Raw genomic sequence first — 16,914 nt, forward strand, 5'->3', positions numbered from 1 at the left:
TTACCCTGCAGAGATCTGAGGACCAGGTAACCATAGTCCTCAGAAATCCACTAGAGTTTTAAATAGTTTTAAAACAACATAAAGAAAGCAGAAAAGTGACATCAGGCAAATATTCCAGCGCAGACAGAGCAATCCTGGAAGTGGAACGTTGTGGATATTGACTAGACAATGCATATCACATTAGCATTCAAATACTCTGGGCATGCCGGTGTAAACAGGAAGTAGATGGTCTGTTAATTTGTGGTTAAAAATCGTGTATTAATAAATTGAAAAAAAGAAACTACTTTGGAGAAAGAACAATAATGGCAAAAAAGGGGGACCAGGGTATTTTGTAGCTTGGAGCGACGACCAGGTGGAACTGTTCCTGAGAGGCATGAAAGCTACCTTACTGATTAGACCAAAGGTCTCCGTTTGTGTCCGTCCAAACTACAAAGCAACCCCGGAGTTTTCGAACTAAAATGGAGGCAACAGTGTTTCCAATTGTCTCCGTTTTAGAGGCTCAGAAACTCTGGAGTGGCGTGGATGAAATGCGTAAACCTTAGCAAAATATATTGGTTGTTAAACCAATGCGTAGTAGTGTAGATGTAGCCGCTCTTCTACCACACGTCTGCTACAGTAGGGAGCAGTTCATTATTTGCACATTGTAAAACCTCTCCAAGGGCATTGTGGTCATTGTTATCAGAGCAGCAGTGTTGGAGGGGGCTTGTGTGGGTTGTCATGACACTGTGGCCTCTTGTGTATCAGGGATTGGGAGGAAAACTCAACTAATGTGTGTTGGTCTACTCCCTACAGGTGGCCAGACCTCTGGCTATGAAGAAAGAGAGCATTCAGACCAGGAAGCGCAAACCCAAGATACCCAAGAATAAAACATCCACAGGTAGGATTTCTTTTTTGTTGTTGTTGATGTTATTAGGGATACAGTGCTCTCAGATCAAGATCAACCAAGTACAAATCCTTCTGAAAAATGTCTCAATGTATAAAGGACTGTTCTTATATAGCGCTCTTCCAGTCTTAACAACTACTCAAAGCGAGTATTGTTTCTGAATAAAAAAGAAATTTATACTGTATGTTTTATATATATAAAGCGCTTTTCTAATCTTAACAACTATGCGCTTATACATAGTACAGGAACCATTAACCATTCACACACATTCACACACTGTGGCCAAGGCTGCTGTACAAGGTGCCACCAACTCATAAGATAAACACTCACATGAGTGGCACAGCATCGGGGGCAACTCGGGGTTCAGTGTCTTGCCCAAGGACACTTCGACATGGGACTGCAGGGCCAAGGATCGACCCACCAACCTTCCAATTCACGCTATCACTGAGCCACAGCCGTCCCTACTGTATAGCAGTAATCAAAAAAGCAGTTTTTTTCCAATCTGAGAACTCATTTGACCTTCTTGTTGTTTTTCTTTAGGATCCACCGCCTCTGACACCAGCTCCCCAACATCCCTGACAGTCTCAGAACACGCCTCAACCATTAAGAGCGAACCCAACATCACCCCTTCCCCCTACGCTGGACAGACGGTCACGTCTGCCACTCAGGTAAACCTCCTTTTCATATGTCTTGAGTATAGAATATGCAATGGCATTATGGATAAACTCTCAGGAATGGACACCATATCATTTATACAAATAGTTGTTGAAGGTGGAAAAAAATGCTAATGGTTGACCATAAGGACATAAGCACTTGTAAGCTCTGTTGCAATTGGGACAAAAAGCACACAGTTTCTTCAAAAGCCATATATCTCTGGTCTCATGGCCATCTGCAAACTAGGCATAGAACAATTATCGACCCTGGCCGATTATCGGGCCGTTATTTGGCATTTTGCAGATTATCTGCATCAGCGTTTTATTTGCCTGATAACTGATAAAGTTAATTTGTTAAAAAGTCCCCTACTCTGGCTCGGCTACAGCTCTGTGTCCGTCCCTCTGCTTCGGTTTCACTCACCACTGAGTCTGACTTAATGTCCCGCCCGCAACACTATCTGACCATCTGTTACTGGCTATTATGTTGAACGTTTCTAATTTTTTAAATATTTGCTTAAAGCATTGAAAAAAAGTTTGTAACATTCCAAAATCTTAATTTTGACTTAAATGTACATCAGTTCCAAATTTCCATTATTGGTTTCATTAACTGCTAATGATTGGTATTGGCCCTGAAGAACCCAGTATTGGTCAATCCCTACTGCAAACCATTCCTCTTTTGTGAAACAGTTTATATAGTGGAGGCTATATAAAAGTGAACGGTACAATACATCTTTTCCAATGACGTCCTCTATGTTGAACCCTCCAGCTCCCCGTTCCCTTAAAGATCAGCACTGTTAGAAAGCTTGCAATTGGTCAAGGGCGCGATGTCAGAGTTGACCAAAGTTCAAGTCTGGCAATTGTTCATCTTTACTTTTCTTAACCCTTGCAGGTGAATCCACTTAGCATGGCTAATCTTTTGCAATTCATTGATTTTACTGCAACATTTTGACTTTTTAAATGCTGCTGTGTCCAGGCCTTAACTTGAGATAACCCTGATAACATCATCATTCAACTTAAGAAAGCTCTCTCCTGAGACACGGAAGACATTATACAGCTGTTTTCACAAACTGAGTAGTACTCCTCATGACAAGTTATTTGACTTGTATGTGTTAAATCAATGAAGACCTTTTAAAGTAACCTTTTTTCGTTGTCAACGATTATGTGTGCTCAAAATGTCTCTCTCTTTCGTCCCTGCAGACGGCTTCTCATTTAAACACCACAGGATCAGGACATGTGGACATTAAATATGAGAATTATCCTTTTACACCGACCTCCATGGCCCAACAGAACTCCTGGTGCGCTCTTTCTCAAGCATGAGATAAAAAACCTTGACCCAGGACTGCCATACTGACACAACACAGCTCACCTTGGCCATCTTTCCATCCTGTAACCATTCCTCTTGACTCTGAGCGGTGGGGAATAGAGAGCTGTGTTGTATAAACATTAAATTTTGGGTTTATGTGCTCTCTTCACCTGAGCACCTTGACCTAATCCGCTTGCCACACTGTAACACACTGGCTCTGTAACAGGCAAAACTGCCCACCTGGACCATACTTTAGCTTCACAGTAGTTTATATCAACAAAGTTTCATTTCAGCAATGGGAGACTAGCTTCACAGGGACACAGGGTACGCGGGCTGCGGTTCTACATAAGGATACGTTTGTATTATCCAAAGCACATGGACTCAACAGCTTAGCCAGAGGAAAAGAAGAGACTGACCCTGGCTCTCCTGAATTCATACCCAACGAGCCACTTTCCCTCACCTGGACAACAACAACTACCTATTACTAAAAGAAATCTCAGTATTTGGAGAAACAAAACACCAAATTCGCCAACGCGATGAAAATCGAGTGGAATGTAAAAAGACATGGATACAGTGACCCCTTATTATAACTGATAACTGATTTTAGTTTCCATTAAGTTTTTGTTGCTGTCGCTGGTGTTTGTTGATAAACCCTCACTGCTTTCTGTGGTGTTTTCAAGAACATGAGGGCAATTTCAGCACATTGTTGGCATCGCAGAAAGAAAAATACCTTTTTTATGACTGTTGAACATGTCTCATTACAAACGTGCAGATGATTAACTTTTATAGGCACATTATTTATGTTGAGATAAGGACAGTGAAAAGTCATGGTGGACACTAAAAACAGCCAGTTATAGCTCACGGCTCGCTGTTGTTGGCTAAGCTACGACACTTAGATCGTGTGTGTTTTTACAAGATGTAATATGCATCTTGTATGATTCATTTAAAAATCAGAACCAGTCGCTTTGTTTCTCACATCATGACTACAAATCAGAACTCTTTTTCATTTAAAAATGGAAGGCACAAGAAACAAGTTTGAAATGATTTTAAACATGATAATCTAATTTTATTGTCTTGTATTTTGTCAGTATGTAAGGGGATTATATTGTTATACTGTTCTAATAACTCTCTCTTGTTCCCTCTCCTTTTTTCAATGCTCTTTTGAATCTGTTCAGGTTAATAAACTAATTCCCATTTTATCCATGTGTTTGATTTTCGAGAAAATCTCACAAATGTCTTCAGTGTACTTGAGATTGAGATGATAACTCCTTGGGTTCGGAGATGGATTTTCATGTCATAAATCAGTGGGTCCCAATCAGACACAAACAGCAAATAGACCTACCCTCACCAGCACCACCCAAACGTTTGTTATGAATGGATTAAAGACTTTCATTTTATCATTTTTGTTAGACAAAATGAACATTTCTGCAATATTTTTGTATGCTATGTTTAGATCGGTTGGGTTAGACTGTTGCCATTTATGTATATCCATTACTTTAACTATCTATTTTAACTATCGATCGATATCTTTTAGCTAACTATTTGAACTAATTTGCTTTTTTTACACACACTCTCAATTGCGACATATGTGGTGACAAATGGGGTTGATAGGTAGCTTAGGCTACTGGGTATTGCACCTTAAATATAAATCAGCATCACACTAATTTGTAATTCATTTGGTTTTAGTAATAGTAATTTCTAATCTGTACTTTAGTTTTTCGGAAACAGTTAGAAGAGCCTTTCATGTGCCCCATGGCAACAGCCAAAGTAATAAATGATGGAAACAAATGATCTGAAGCTTAAACTGTCAGGTGATTTTTTTTTTTTTTTTATTCATTACTTTACTTATTTCTCTGTTTACAGTATTATCTCTCCTGCTAATAGCCATATATTCTAACATTCACCGTTATATTTTGTGTTTTCCGATCCCTGCACTGCATTGTCTGATGGGCATTTCTGCAAAGATGTTTTTCATTTGCATGTAAATGTAGCAGAGATATATTTGCCAATGCTCCAATGCACACAGTCAGGCAGGCTGTGTGTGTGTGTGTGTGTGTGTGTGTGTGTGTGTGTGTGTGTGTGTGTGTGTGTGTGTGTGTGTGTGTGTGTGTGTGTGTGTGTGTGTGTGTGGGTGGGTGTGTGGGTGTGTTCTCTTGCTGGTTGCTTAAGTGTCGACCAAAGGTTGTGTTCCAACTCCGCTTTATGGCAGCTGGGTTCAAATTGTCTGCACCGTTGAGGGAAAATACATGCCTGTCAGCAACAAGGCTGCTGCTTTACTGCCGCCATGGCGACATCCAGGCACCGGTGTAGCACCAACACTGCCCAGCTTAATGACCGTTGGCCAAGATGTGGCTGTCTTATCTGTTGCTGGGAGAGGCCAGTCGCAGTGCGATGTGAAGATGCACACGTTCATTTTTGTTTTTCATGACCAGCTAGAGGTTTAGAGGATGAGATGGGACCACAAGGAGCTGAAAAAAAACATAAAAAAACATAATTTTTATTTACTGACATATAAAAAAAATTAAATCGTCAACTGTCACACCCGGGTTCTTATCCATCCGGGTAGGGACCACCACAGAGCTATTAATGGTGATAATTAGATCCTGTGTGGAAGAGCCCTTCCCTGGAAGGGAAATCAGCTTGGTCTTGTCAAGTGTGAGTTTTAAATGGTGTGTAGACATCCAATAAGAGGTGTCAATCAGACAGACATGCTGCTACCTGTGTTTCAGAATGGGAAAAGAGAGAAGTAATTGGGTGCCGTCTGTGGCAGGAAAATCCATGTGAGTGAATGACAGAGCCGACAAAGGTAGTGTACAGAGAAAAGAGGAGGGGACCCGGGATTGAACCTTGAGGGACCCCAGTTATGAGTGGACACAGGAAATAGATGTATCCACTGAAAAGATTGTTCTATTGAAGCAGATCATTTCAGTGAAAATAAACTTGTTTAATGCAGGGATCTACTTTATGGTGCTGTGGTTAAGGGAGTTACTTTGTGTTGAAAAGTGGTGGGGACAGATGGAGATAAAATATATATGTAAGAAGGTGATCGGTTTGAGGTCAGAGTAGATCATTAGGGCGCATCAAAGGGCAACACAAAATACATAAAAAGGCAGACTCAGCATGAAACACCAAAACGTTCACTTCACAATTAACATTCATCCATACAGGAATGCCAATTACACATTTAGGGAGGCATGTAATATGGTGAAATATGCTTTATGTCTAAAATGAATGCACTTCACGGTGGCTATTTGAGCAGCTCCCAAAAAGATGACAGAACTCTTTACCAACTACAGCATCAACTGAATAGATTCTCAACAGTTGTAAGCTCAAAGTCAATACTTGCACCCCCAACCCTTCCATCCCTAAACAAACACAGAGAGAGAGAGAGAGAGTGCGCTACCAGCCCCAGCTCTTTTCTATCAGTGAGGCTCAGTGCAAAAAAGACAGCTCTCCCACTCAAACAATTCTTAATGCGGCATTTATAGTCTGTTCCTTTTACCTCGGAATTTGGAAGCTCAAACGGGGAATGACGTAACACGCGAGTTGAATTCGTTCCATTTACAAGTCTGATTTTTCATAGTGGGGGTAGCTCTAGCCAGGTTAGCCAGGTTTGCCATTTTTAGTGACACCAAACGCATTACGCTGATTTTCTTTGCATACAAAGACCGTAACAACATTGTCCACGGATGGAGTATGGACAGCACTGTGTGTACGACTGATTTAGCGTGACACAAATGACACAGAAGTGTTTATACCGGTATGTTACAACAGCTTTCACTGTCACTAACTGTTGATGCACGGAGCAGCCATGTTGGATTTGTAGTTTGGGATACTTGTAGTTGCCTAGGTGTCCAAGCTCGGGAATCCGAGGTCAGGGGTGTATTTCCAACTTTGACCTTGGAAAATCTGAGTTCCGAGTAGAAATGGAATGCACTATTTCACTCAATTGTTTGGGACTTTAGTGGCTTCATTAGAGCCATGTCACTTTAAAACATCTAGTGACTGGAAGATTAGAGGTGTTAGCCTATTGACCTGCCTTGGATCTGGGTTGGTCTCTTCGAAAAGATGATTTGAAGTTATGACTAACTTTCCCTTTTCCACATTTGGGGCACCACTTTTAAAACTTTGCATGGATCCCAAAAATAGGCTTTGAAAAACTTCCTCAGCGCTTCCAATTCCATGTTTCGGAAATGGGAGAAAAAAAATGACAAAACCTGTTTTAGCTTCGTAAATATCTCTTTTGTAAAGATAACTAACACTAAGGGACAGTACACAAGTATTACACTCCAGTAAATGTTGCATCCCTCCACCTCACCACTCCAGTAATTTATGTACACTCCCTAAATACTGTAAGAGAAGCATGAAATGAGGCATACATATGCAATGTATATGATATGCAATATGAATACATTTACACCCTTTCACTCTGCAGTATGCCTTCTCCGACCACCTTTGCGTTTCTTGCTATACACATGTAATTTACTGTTGTTAGGTTAGGTAGGCTAATACATTACTTTCAACTGACAGTTAGTGGTGACAAAGAAACCTTGGATTTGATTTAGACGTGGAAGCATCAAGGCTGGGGTCAGACCGGTGTCAAGGCCATGATGACTGCTGCGTCTTTGGAACAATTTTTAAATTTGGTGTCTCAGACCTCTTCATACCCTGACTCATCATTCAAGAGAGAGGTTTCTCATACACTGTGTGTGTGTGTGTGTGTGTGTGTGTGTTTTGTAAGAGAATAAGAGAAAGAGAGAGAGATTCCGCTCCTGAGGGCCCTACATTTCCCCTTCCTTCATGTTCTCGGCAGCATTCTGTCTTCCTGGACGGCGCTGTGACAGCTAAATGTATGTGTGAAGTGTGTGGGTTTGTGTGTGTGTGCGCAGTGTTACATGAAGAGACATGCGAGAAAGGGCCACAGTCTAGCATTAAAATCAACGACCGATAGCAAAAAAGAGCGAGAAAGGTCTTTTGTTCTTTGTCTTTACCAGGGCTCTGCTCCTTTAATGTTCCATTCAATTACTGCCTCCACCCAAACAGGATATTCTCTTATGTACTCTGCTCCTTGTAGGGTAACTGCCTTTTGTGCATGTGTGTGAGAGAGAGAGACAGAGAGTGAGTGTATGGGATGTTGGAGAGAAGCATGTACATTTATTCAACTAATTTTCAGCCTTTAAATCAAAACTTCCGCCAGCTGTCGGCTCAGTGATTTGCCCTGAGGTCCTATTCTTCACTCTGCGTGACAGGAACAAAACGGTGTGTGTGTGTGTGTGTGTGTGTGTGTGTGTGTGTGTGTGTGTGTGTGTGTGTGTGTGTGTGTGTGTGTGTGTGTGTGTGTGTGTGTGTGTGTGTGTGTGTGTGTCTTGGAAGGCCTGTCAATCAAACCCAGTGCTCTGAAAATTGCAAGAAAAAAGTAAATATAGTTCATTTATACAGAATACTGAATAAATGACATGCTCCATGACCATGCGAGTAAATGTGCATTCAGTTTAGCATCCTCCTGCTGGGCATCAAGTCAGAGCCTCCACCCTCTATCTGTGAAAACCTTAAGCCATTTTTATGGTGGCCGTAGTGAGAGCCAGAAAATTACATCATCACGCCTTTCGCAACAACGCAACAGCGCTTCAAGATGTCGCAGCGTGCAGTCGTGTACCTCTACATTTTTATAACCTGCCGTGCGGTGCACGTTCCATATCGACATGGTCGGCAAGCAAGAACCTAATTGTATCACTTGGATGCAAAGTTGATGAAAATTAACATTTCTTATATCTGAATCTGATGATTTCATAGACTATTAATCGCATGATGCATATTTGTTTCAGTTGCCTGACAACTAACTTTGAGTGACAGAACTCCTTAGCCAAGTTTCCATCCACTTTTCAATCAAATTATCTGAAGTTTGGTAAAAAAAGAAAAAATGGCTTTAAAGCAAAAACGGCTTTAAAGCAAATAAAAACCTGTGCGTAATGACGTCACACGCTGTTTTGCGATCAAATTGGTACATCAGATTGATTTTAGACATTTTAAGGTGTTTCCATTCAGTTTCACACTGAATTGTTCAAGCAAACGTTGTGAACAATGTTTTTCTAGACAAAATGGATTGCGTCATCTACCAACACATGATCAATATTGCTGTAGTCATAGCGCTTATGTGCCAGCTGATAGCGACATATCAAGCTATGATAACAAAATAATGACACAAACACATTGCTATCATGATGTAGATGCTACCAATGTTTCTTGCATTCATTTAAAAACAGGAAGCCTATGGCCTATGGACAAAGTACATCTTACCTGGGACACACACACACACACACACACACACACACAGGTGCCTTCCTCCATACAGATTTATGAAGACTGAAGTTACATTGTAACTGAGATGCTGTTCATTAGAATAAAAATGAAAATGAAAAGCAAATTATGGCACCTGTTTACAGTCAACAACATGAATCATAATTTGCTAGTTTGGAAACAATGTTTGGGTGAATGATAATAATTAGGAAATACTTACATTTTAAGCCATATCACTATTTTTTGGGGGGGATTCCTTGGTTTGGAGCACTGGCTGCATGAGCTGTAGCGGTGTCTGACCTCGGTTTTGGGGTCATGGAGGTGTCTGATTTGTCACCATTGTTCTGCTCCTCTCTGAGGTGAGATGAGCATTGTTCTTCAGCATGCTTGTCATTCCTCACCTCTCCGTCTCCCCCTCCCAGTCATTAACCTTTCGCTAACCTAATCTGACTTATGAAGCGTTCCATTTCAACTCGGAAGTCGGAATTTAAGAGTTCCAAGTCAGAAAATTTCAACTGGAACACCCCCTGAAGTCGAATTTCGGACAGTACCTTGAGCAAAGCCGAGCTCAAAATCCAAGATGGCTGCTCTGTGCAATAACAATAGTCAAAGCTGCAGTGATATGCAGTTTATTAGCGCGTCAGTCTTACTAAGACCGGGTTGAAATGTACTTCCGTTGATCCAGACTATGTACTTAAGGCCCACATGGCCAATTGAATGGAAAGACAAACCCTAACAATACAGTCTGGCCCAACCTATATAACTCAATAGCCCAACACGGTCAAGTTAATACAAGAGCAACAGGTTATTTGAGGGGCACAGTGAACCAACTTCAACTATACAGACTTTATTCATACTTTTTCTAGTCAATAATACTCACCCAGCACATAAGCAGTAGCCTACTGCATAGACCCAGCAACAGAGAACTTACATGCTGGTAAATGTTTCTTCATGTGTCTGATGACCTTTTTCCTTGAATATTTCCGCGGCAAAGAGAAAGAAAGAAACTTACTGGCTAGGCAGACATGCACATGTATTTATTTTCCCTCAGCAAAGACCATGAATCACACAATCCCCTGATATTATTAGCTCCTTACCCAGGTCGGGTCTATTCGTAGACTTATTCTTCCATTTTTAGGAAGAAAAACATAAGACTACAACAGGAGAGGCCGAGCGAGGCCCAAAATAAGACAGAAAACAACGGGGTGATGGATCACTCGGAGACACCCGAGAACGATGACTTCCGTGACCGTTTTGATTGTTTCCTTGAGAAAAAAAATAAGGTTACAGGAAGAGAGGGGAGGGGGAAGCACAAAAAATGTCCCTCTGCGGGGAAATCAATAGAGAAACCTCCCTTTATTTGTACAGTTACATAAAGAACACACATGCTCCCTGACTCCATATTGTTACCCACATGAATGATCACGTAATTACTCTAGTCTTTACTCAATCCCACACATTTGATTTATCCTCTTTCAGAAAAATCTGCCTCACACCTAGCCACATAGCTCTTTAGCAACCCATAGCACTTCATAGCACTCCATAGTGCCAGCCAGCGCCTAACAGTAATAACAAAAGCATTTGGCACTGGCATCCATCGCCAGCTTAAGCCTGTGTGTATACTATATACACTGCTGTGATATTTATTGTCACCTGGCACAAGCTGCTCTGTGGGGTACAGAGCGAAAGTGCCGGTGAGCTAGATTTGTGTTCTACATTGTGATTCCTCGTCCAGATTTCTGAGGTGAATATGATGTTTGCTGTATGAAAATGACATGAGTGGTATTCTCTTAATGTTGCCTTCTCTGTCCTCCCCGTATCCTTATTAACACAGGGGTTTAAGGTTTTTGAAAGCAGCCAAGTCCAGCTGTAGCTCATCTAGTTGCTCTAAAGCCAGGGTGATAGCTGGGATGTATCAGGCATTAGTCAGCACCGTGAACAAGAAGCACATCCCCACATGTGGGTGCATACGGTACATACACACACTGGAGAGATACAAAGAAAAATTGAGAAAACTCCTTGTTTAAAGGAAACAAACTTGAAATGAAATGAAAGGAAGAGATGTTATTAGTAGACAGGTTTTCATCCAAATGTGGCACAAAGCTGAATTTCTCCAGAACACTGTCAAAAGAAAATGAAAATGAATGTACACGTCTATCCATTGCTGTTTTATATGTAGGCCTATGTTAGGAGTTGGGCGCATTACAATAAACAGTTGGTGACGTTAATTGTCAGTCAGTTACAATGAGATGACATGAATTACAGAGGGTCGGTCAAACCTTAAACACAAACGAAAAGAAAATGGAAAATGTAATGGAAATATGACATGTCTGTTTGTCCCACATAATTATTTAAGGAAGGTTCCAGTCTCCTCATCCCTGAAATGAGTCACATGTGAAAGGAATTACTCATACTCATGTACTTATGTTTCTTTCCCATAACTGTTGATGTGGCTTCATCTTTGTACTATGGTTGTGTAATTGTTGTCTAGCTCTGGGTGTATTTTCCTTGTTATTTCTTCTTTTGAGCAGAGCTGCTCGGGAAAGCAACATTAACTTTGGTGTGAACTGACAATAGAGTTGTCTCATATCTAATCATATTGTCTCGTATCGTAATCATCTGAATCTGCAGCTCCTCTCGACTTGGAACTTAATGGCGTTATTTCCTCGCCTCAACTCTACTCGCCTTTTGTGGTTTTCCATTACAGAAAAAAGTCCCTGGTACCTGCTGACAGGTACTTTTTGTAGTACTACCTCTGTCGAGGTTCCAAGCGACCTGAAGCGATACCAAAAGGTGACGTGAAAACCTGCAGACTACTGATTGATCGGAGAGAATCGCCACTAATCACTGCGTCATCATTGCTTGTGACAGACAAGGGCGTCCTGTACAAATCCGCTGTCTTTAAGTAGTTTAGCCAGCGTTTTTTTTTGCTGCCTCCAGCTTCATCACACCTTCGAATTTCTATGTGTGTGTCGCGTTAGGTCATGGTTGTTTCCTGCTCTGACGACCATCCACGCCACTTAAATATCTGCAATGGAAAAAGAAGGACGGAGCACCGCGGCCGAGTCAAAGCTAGCCGAGTCAAAGCTAGCCGAGTCGAGCCGAGTCGAACAAGTACAATTAATGGAAAAACGCCATTAGAGTGAGTTTCAGCTCATTGTTTAGCTGTACATCCCACAACTTCACTGTTTAGGTTCACTCTCAGCATTATCATAGCGTCGTTTTCAGCCTCAGCAGGCAGCTGTTTTCAGTGGCAAAGCTTTACAAACCCACTGCACACTACCTGCTCAGCACCACAGTAGCAGGAGTTGGTAGTGAACCAAAACAGAGATAAAAGAGAGGTCATAAACAGGATCCCAAATTAAGCTCAATGTTGCTCCGTAACTGCTGGATGTGTAACTTAGCATCAAGTTTGCTATATCTAAAACGATAATTTCTGTTTTTTAAGTTACCAGACTGATTCTGACTGACACAATGTTAATGATAAAAGATGACCTAATTAAATATCATTCATCCAAAAGTTGGATTTGCCGCACTTCAACTTATTATTTGTGTTGGTGTGTTTACAGTGTACGCTGTATGTGCACTTCCATACAAGCCAGTAGGCATTTGTCACATTTACATGCACACACTGTACACACTGTGGATGTAAAGATGGATGGATTTGTAAGAAGGCGCCCAAATGGACATCCATCACATGATTTTATGTCTCCCTTTTCCCAGACTGTGTGTGTGTGTATGTGTGTGTTTTTGTGTGTGTGTGTGTGTGTGTGTGTGTGTGTGGTGTGGGTGGTGTGTGTGTTTTAGACTAATCAAAGATGAGTGCTATCTGTATTTTACATGTGGGAGTAGCATAGTAAAAAGAGATCACTCTCCTGCTGTGTGGTGTGTCTGTTTTTGTGTGTGAGTGTTTTAGACTTAATACAAAGATGAGTGCTATCTGTATTTTACATGTGGGAGTAGCATAGTGTGTGTGTGTGTGTGTGTGTGTGTGTGTGTGGCGTGCGTGCGTGTGTGCGTGCGTGCGTGCGTGGTGTGTGTGTGTGTGCTGAGCCATCTCTCAATTTGTCATTGGCCCAGGGTGGAGAGGAGACTACTCGGAGCCCAGAAAGCAGGGGTCAAGTCCAGGCTTACTCAACCCCCACAGGCCCTCCCCGTGCCTTCACCACCCACATCCCCCCTTTCTCAGATGTGGGACGAAAGACCATGGGAGGGGGGTGGAGGGGGAGGGGATGGTGCTGAATGGAATGGGTGAAAAGAAGAGTTGATGAGAGGACGAGGAGATCTACGAACAGTGAGAGAGCAATAAAAAATGAGCGAGAGGGGAGAATTGAGAAATGTGGATTACTCTCGGGGAAAGGAGCAGATGAAGAGAGAGAGAGAGAGAGAGAGAGAGAGATGCAAAGTAAAGTGTCGGCAGCTTCTTCTTTTATTTATCAGGTAACCACAGTGATGCTGACAGAGTTGACAATGGTTACAGAATCAAAATAACATTCCTAAAATATCATTCATTAAGACAAATTGAGAAGATTTACTGGATTTATTACACCCCACACTATGAAAGTGTCTGAACAACACAACACAACAACACAACCAGGAAGGCGGCTAAAAACATAAAGTTTGTCTTAAAGTTGGTCCAATAGGAAAGGCCGTCTTTGTTAAACCAGTGGTGTTTTTTTGTGATAAATAAGATAAATGTGCTCAGTACGTTTGTGAAAGCGCACACATTCTGCTCATTTTCAGGTCCATAATTGTATTTTGAGGTTGTACCAGAATAGGTTTGCATGGTTTTTTATTTTCAACAAATGTTTTTGTTGTACTGCACATTCCTGCAGATCTTCTTTTCACCCTGTCTGTTTAAGTCTCTGTTTTAGCTCCAGAGTGAGACGTCTCACCTCTATACTATCTTTGTTGGGAGTCGCACCCAAATCCCAGTTTTTTCATAATATGGGCCCTTTAAATAAACATCCATATAAAATGTCATGTCAAAGCGAAGAGTAGTTGTGGAGATAATTTATGATGGCCCATGACAGGGGGCACTCGTCTCTTCTCTGTGACCCCCTGGGGATCAGCATGCATTGTTACTCAGCAAACATACCCCAACTACAGAGGGTAAACCAACTCACTACTTTTCTATCCTATTTCCTTCTAACGCCTTGATTCCCAGAGTGTGTGTGTGTCGGTGGGGGGGGATTTGGGCTTATACTTACAGTACGTATATACAAAACACCAGACAAGTAAATTAGAACTTTTGACAGGACTCACATTTTCCAACACTACCATCAAGTGATTTCAAACCCGATAGAAAGGTGACATTTTCCTTCTTATATGTTTCAGCAGCACCAACAACATGCTTTATTCGGGAGAATATTAGCTGAACACAAAAAGACTACACCATGTTATTTTGAAAATGTTAAATATTTACAGGACAGTAATGTGTCCTCCTCTCTTCTCCTCTCCTCTCCTCTCTCGTTTCCTATCTTCTCCTCTGGGATCTAAATACTCCTGGATCAGCTTCTGGTGGCTTTTAAAATCTCATAATAATATTACATAGTAAATTATACTGTAGTCACAAGTATGTCCCAATCAGCTTTTTGTCACTCTTTACAATGTTTTATGTCAATTTTTTCTGGGCTTTTGAAACTTTTTTCAACTTTCTTTTATATATTTTTTTCAAATGCTATAAAATTGAATAAACCACCCAAATTTAATGAAAGTAATGAACTGATCAATTATTTCACTTGTAAGAAAAAAAAAATTCTATGGAATTATCCATTTTTATTTTGTTTGTGACAATTTGGTTGAAAGAAACCCAAATTTCCGATATGGGAACCTTTTGAAAATGGGTCAAATTGACCAGAGGACAACAGGAGGGTTAATAATTTTGACTTATGAGTCTCTCAGCACCAAACAGCAAACCCCCAACCAACAATAAGTAACCTACTGTCGAAAAGTTAAAATACATTTGTATTTTCCTAAAGACATGAACATGGTTGGTTCTAAGCAGTACATAGAAACGGGAGCTTGAGGGAAATAGTGTTCAAGCTCCATCTCCAAATCCATGTTTTATGTCATGTATTACACTGAATGTTATGTCTTATGTATTTGGTAGTCCAGGAAGAATGTTGTTTCAGTTAATAAACATGATATGGCCATATTGTGGAGGATGTTGCACTACAAATGTTGGAAATAGGGAGACAAATCTGGAGTAAAATGTGAGGCATGGAAACAAGAGGAATGAGGGAATGTATGATAAAAAAGATGTAAAATGTAAAAGTAAAAGTGAGATACAGATGATATTGAGATAATGGTAAAAGGCAAAGAATGTGGGTGTGTGTGAGAGAGAGAGAGAGAGAGAGAGAGAGAGAGAGAGAGAGAGAGAGAGAGAGAGGTGCAGAGTGATGTGTGCCAGGTACAGCCCTCCGGAGTGGGCGTCTTCACGGTTCTCAGAGCACCACCTCGGAGTCGATGTCAGGGTGGCGTCGGCGACGGCCGGCGCTGAGGCTCCAAGGGTCTGCTGGTATTTTTAACAAATACACACACACACACACACACACACACACACACAGACTCACACTTCATGGATGTGAACACACACACAATCACCTCCCGTTTGGCCTGAAGGTCACTGACTCATCAGAGATGGACTTGTGCCTGGTCTCCCTCAGCAAGGGCCAACAAGTCTTTTCTTCCACACAGAGACTGCAGAACTGTTTTCCTACTGACAGCAGGGGTCCAGTATGCAGGCTACAAGCCTGTTTCTGAAGGACTCCAAAAAGCTATCAACAATACAAAATGACTTTAATAACTGAATTCCAAAATGCTTTCAATTGAAAGAAGACTGTCGCCTGATGTTTATTTCTCAAAATCCCAACCAACTTTTAAGAAATGGTATTCTCATAAAAGAAGGCTCAAGCTAAAGTAGTCAATATCCACAACGTTCCACTTCCGCCAGATTTCACTCATTACCTTCTGCTTTCTTTGTGTTGGACTTTTAAACTTCGGACGATTTTTTGAGGACTATGGTTACCTGCTCCTCAGATCTCTGCAGGGTAAATCCAGACAGCTAGCTAGACTATCTGTCCAATCAGAGTAAAACAACCTTTGAACGTACACGTTCTACCAAAACAAGTTCCTCCCCGATGTCACAGTTGTGAGTTTCTGTTGTAGGTTTTCCTGTTTTATTTTGTAGTCTCTGATTTCACCTTCACTTCCTGCCTTGTGTTTTCCCTCCTGTCCGACTGTCTGCTCCGCAGACAACGATACACATACAATTGTGTGTTACTACAGGTTATGTTTATTAAATTAAGCCCAAAATATGTTGCCAACTAGAAATTGCTAGTATCAGCTAGCGCTAGCTAACATCATTGTTAGGTAGCCGCTAGCTAACGTTAACGCTAGCTAGAAGGGTTTGTTGTGACTTTGCCTGGAACACTACCAAGTTGTGAGTCATGACTCGAAGTCTAAAAATTGTGTCTGGAACGCAGCATTAGTCCCGTGCTGGATTATTGTCGGTGTATTTATCTGTTTTTCTTGGGATCAGCCTTTTGTTTTAAGTTGTGTCTTGATATCTGGCTTCCTTGCCTTCAGGTCTTTTGTTTTGTTGTATGTTTTGGCCTGCCTACCTCTGTATACTTTTTTAGTTTTTTAGTTTTTCTTAATAAATTCCTTCCACTCTGCATATAGGGCCAAGGCTCGCTATCTCCATGACACCGAGGCTATTTTGAAGAGGCACTGGGCCTGCTGACGACTGGGATTTGTTTAAAGAAATGCCAGTA

The 16,914-nt window shown here is 41.3% G+C and overlaps 1 protein-coding gene across 1 annotated transcript in view; it reads left to right on the forward strand.

The window, feature by feature from the left end:
* gata5 (GATA binding protein 5) overlaps positions 1 to 3,374 on the forward strand; it is a 12,659-nt gene extending 9,285 nt beyond the window's left edge. The window contains exons 5-7 of the mRNA XM_032522061.1: positions 793 to 877; positions 1,424 to 1,551; positions 2,734 to 3,374. Of these exons, the coding sequence (XP_032377952.1) occupies positions 793 to 877; positions 1,424 to 1,551; positions 2,734 to 2,853 (333 nt within the window). The 3' untranslated portion in view covers positions 2,854 to 3,374. The remainder of the gene's footprint in view (positions 1 to 792; positions 878 to 1,423; positions 1,552 to 2,733) is intronic.
* Positions 3,375 to 16,914: the final 13,540 nt, after the last annotated feature.

This window comes from Etheostoma spectabile, chromosome 7, assembly GCF_008692095.1.
Source record: "Etheostoma spectabile isolate EspeVRDwgs_2016 chromosome 7, UIUC_Espe_1.0, whole genome shotgun sequence".
In the NCBI taxonomy this organism is placed as follows: domain Eukaryota; kingdom Metazoa; phylum Chordata; class Actinopteri; order Perciformes; family Percidae; genus Etheostoma; species Etheostoma spectabile.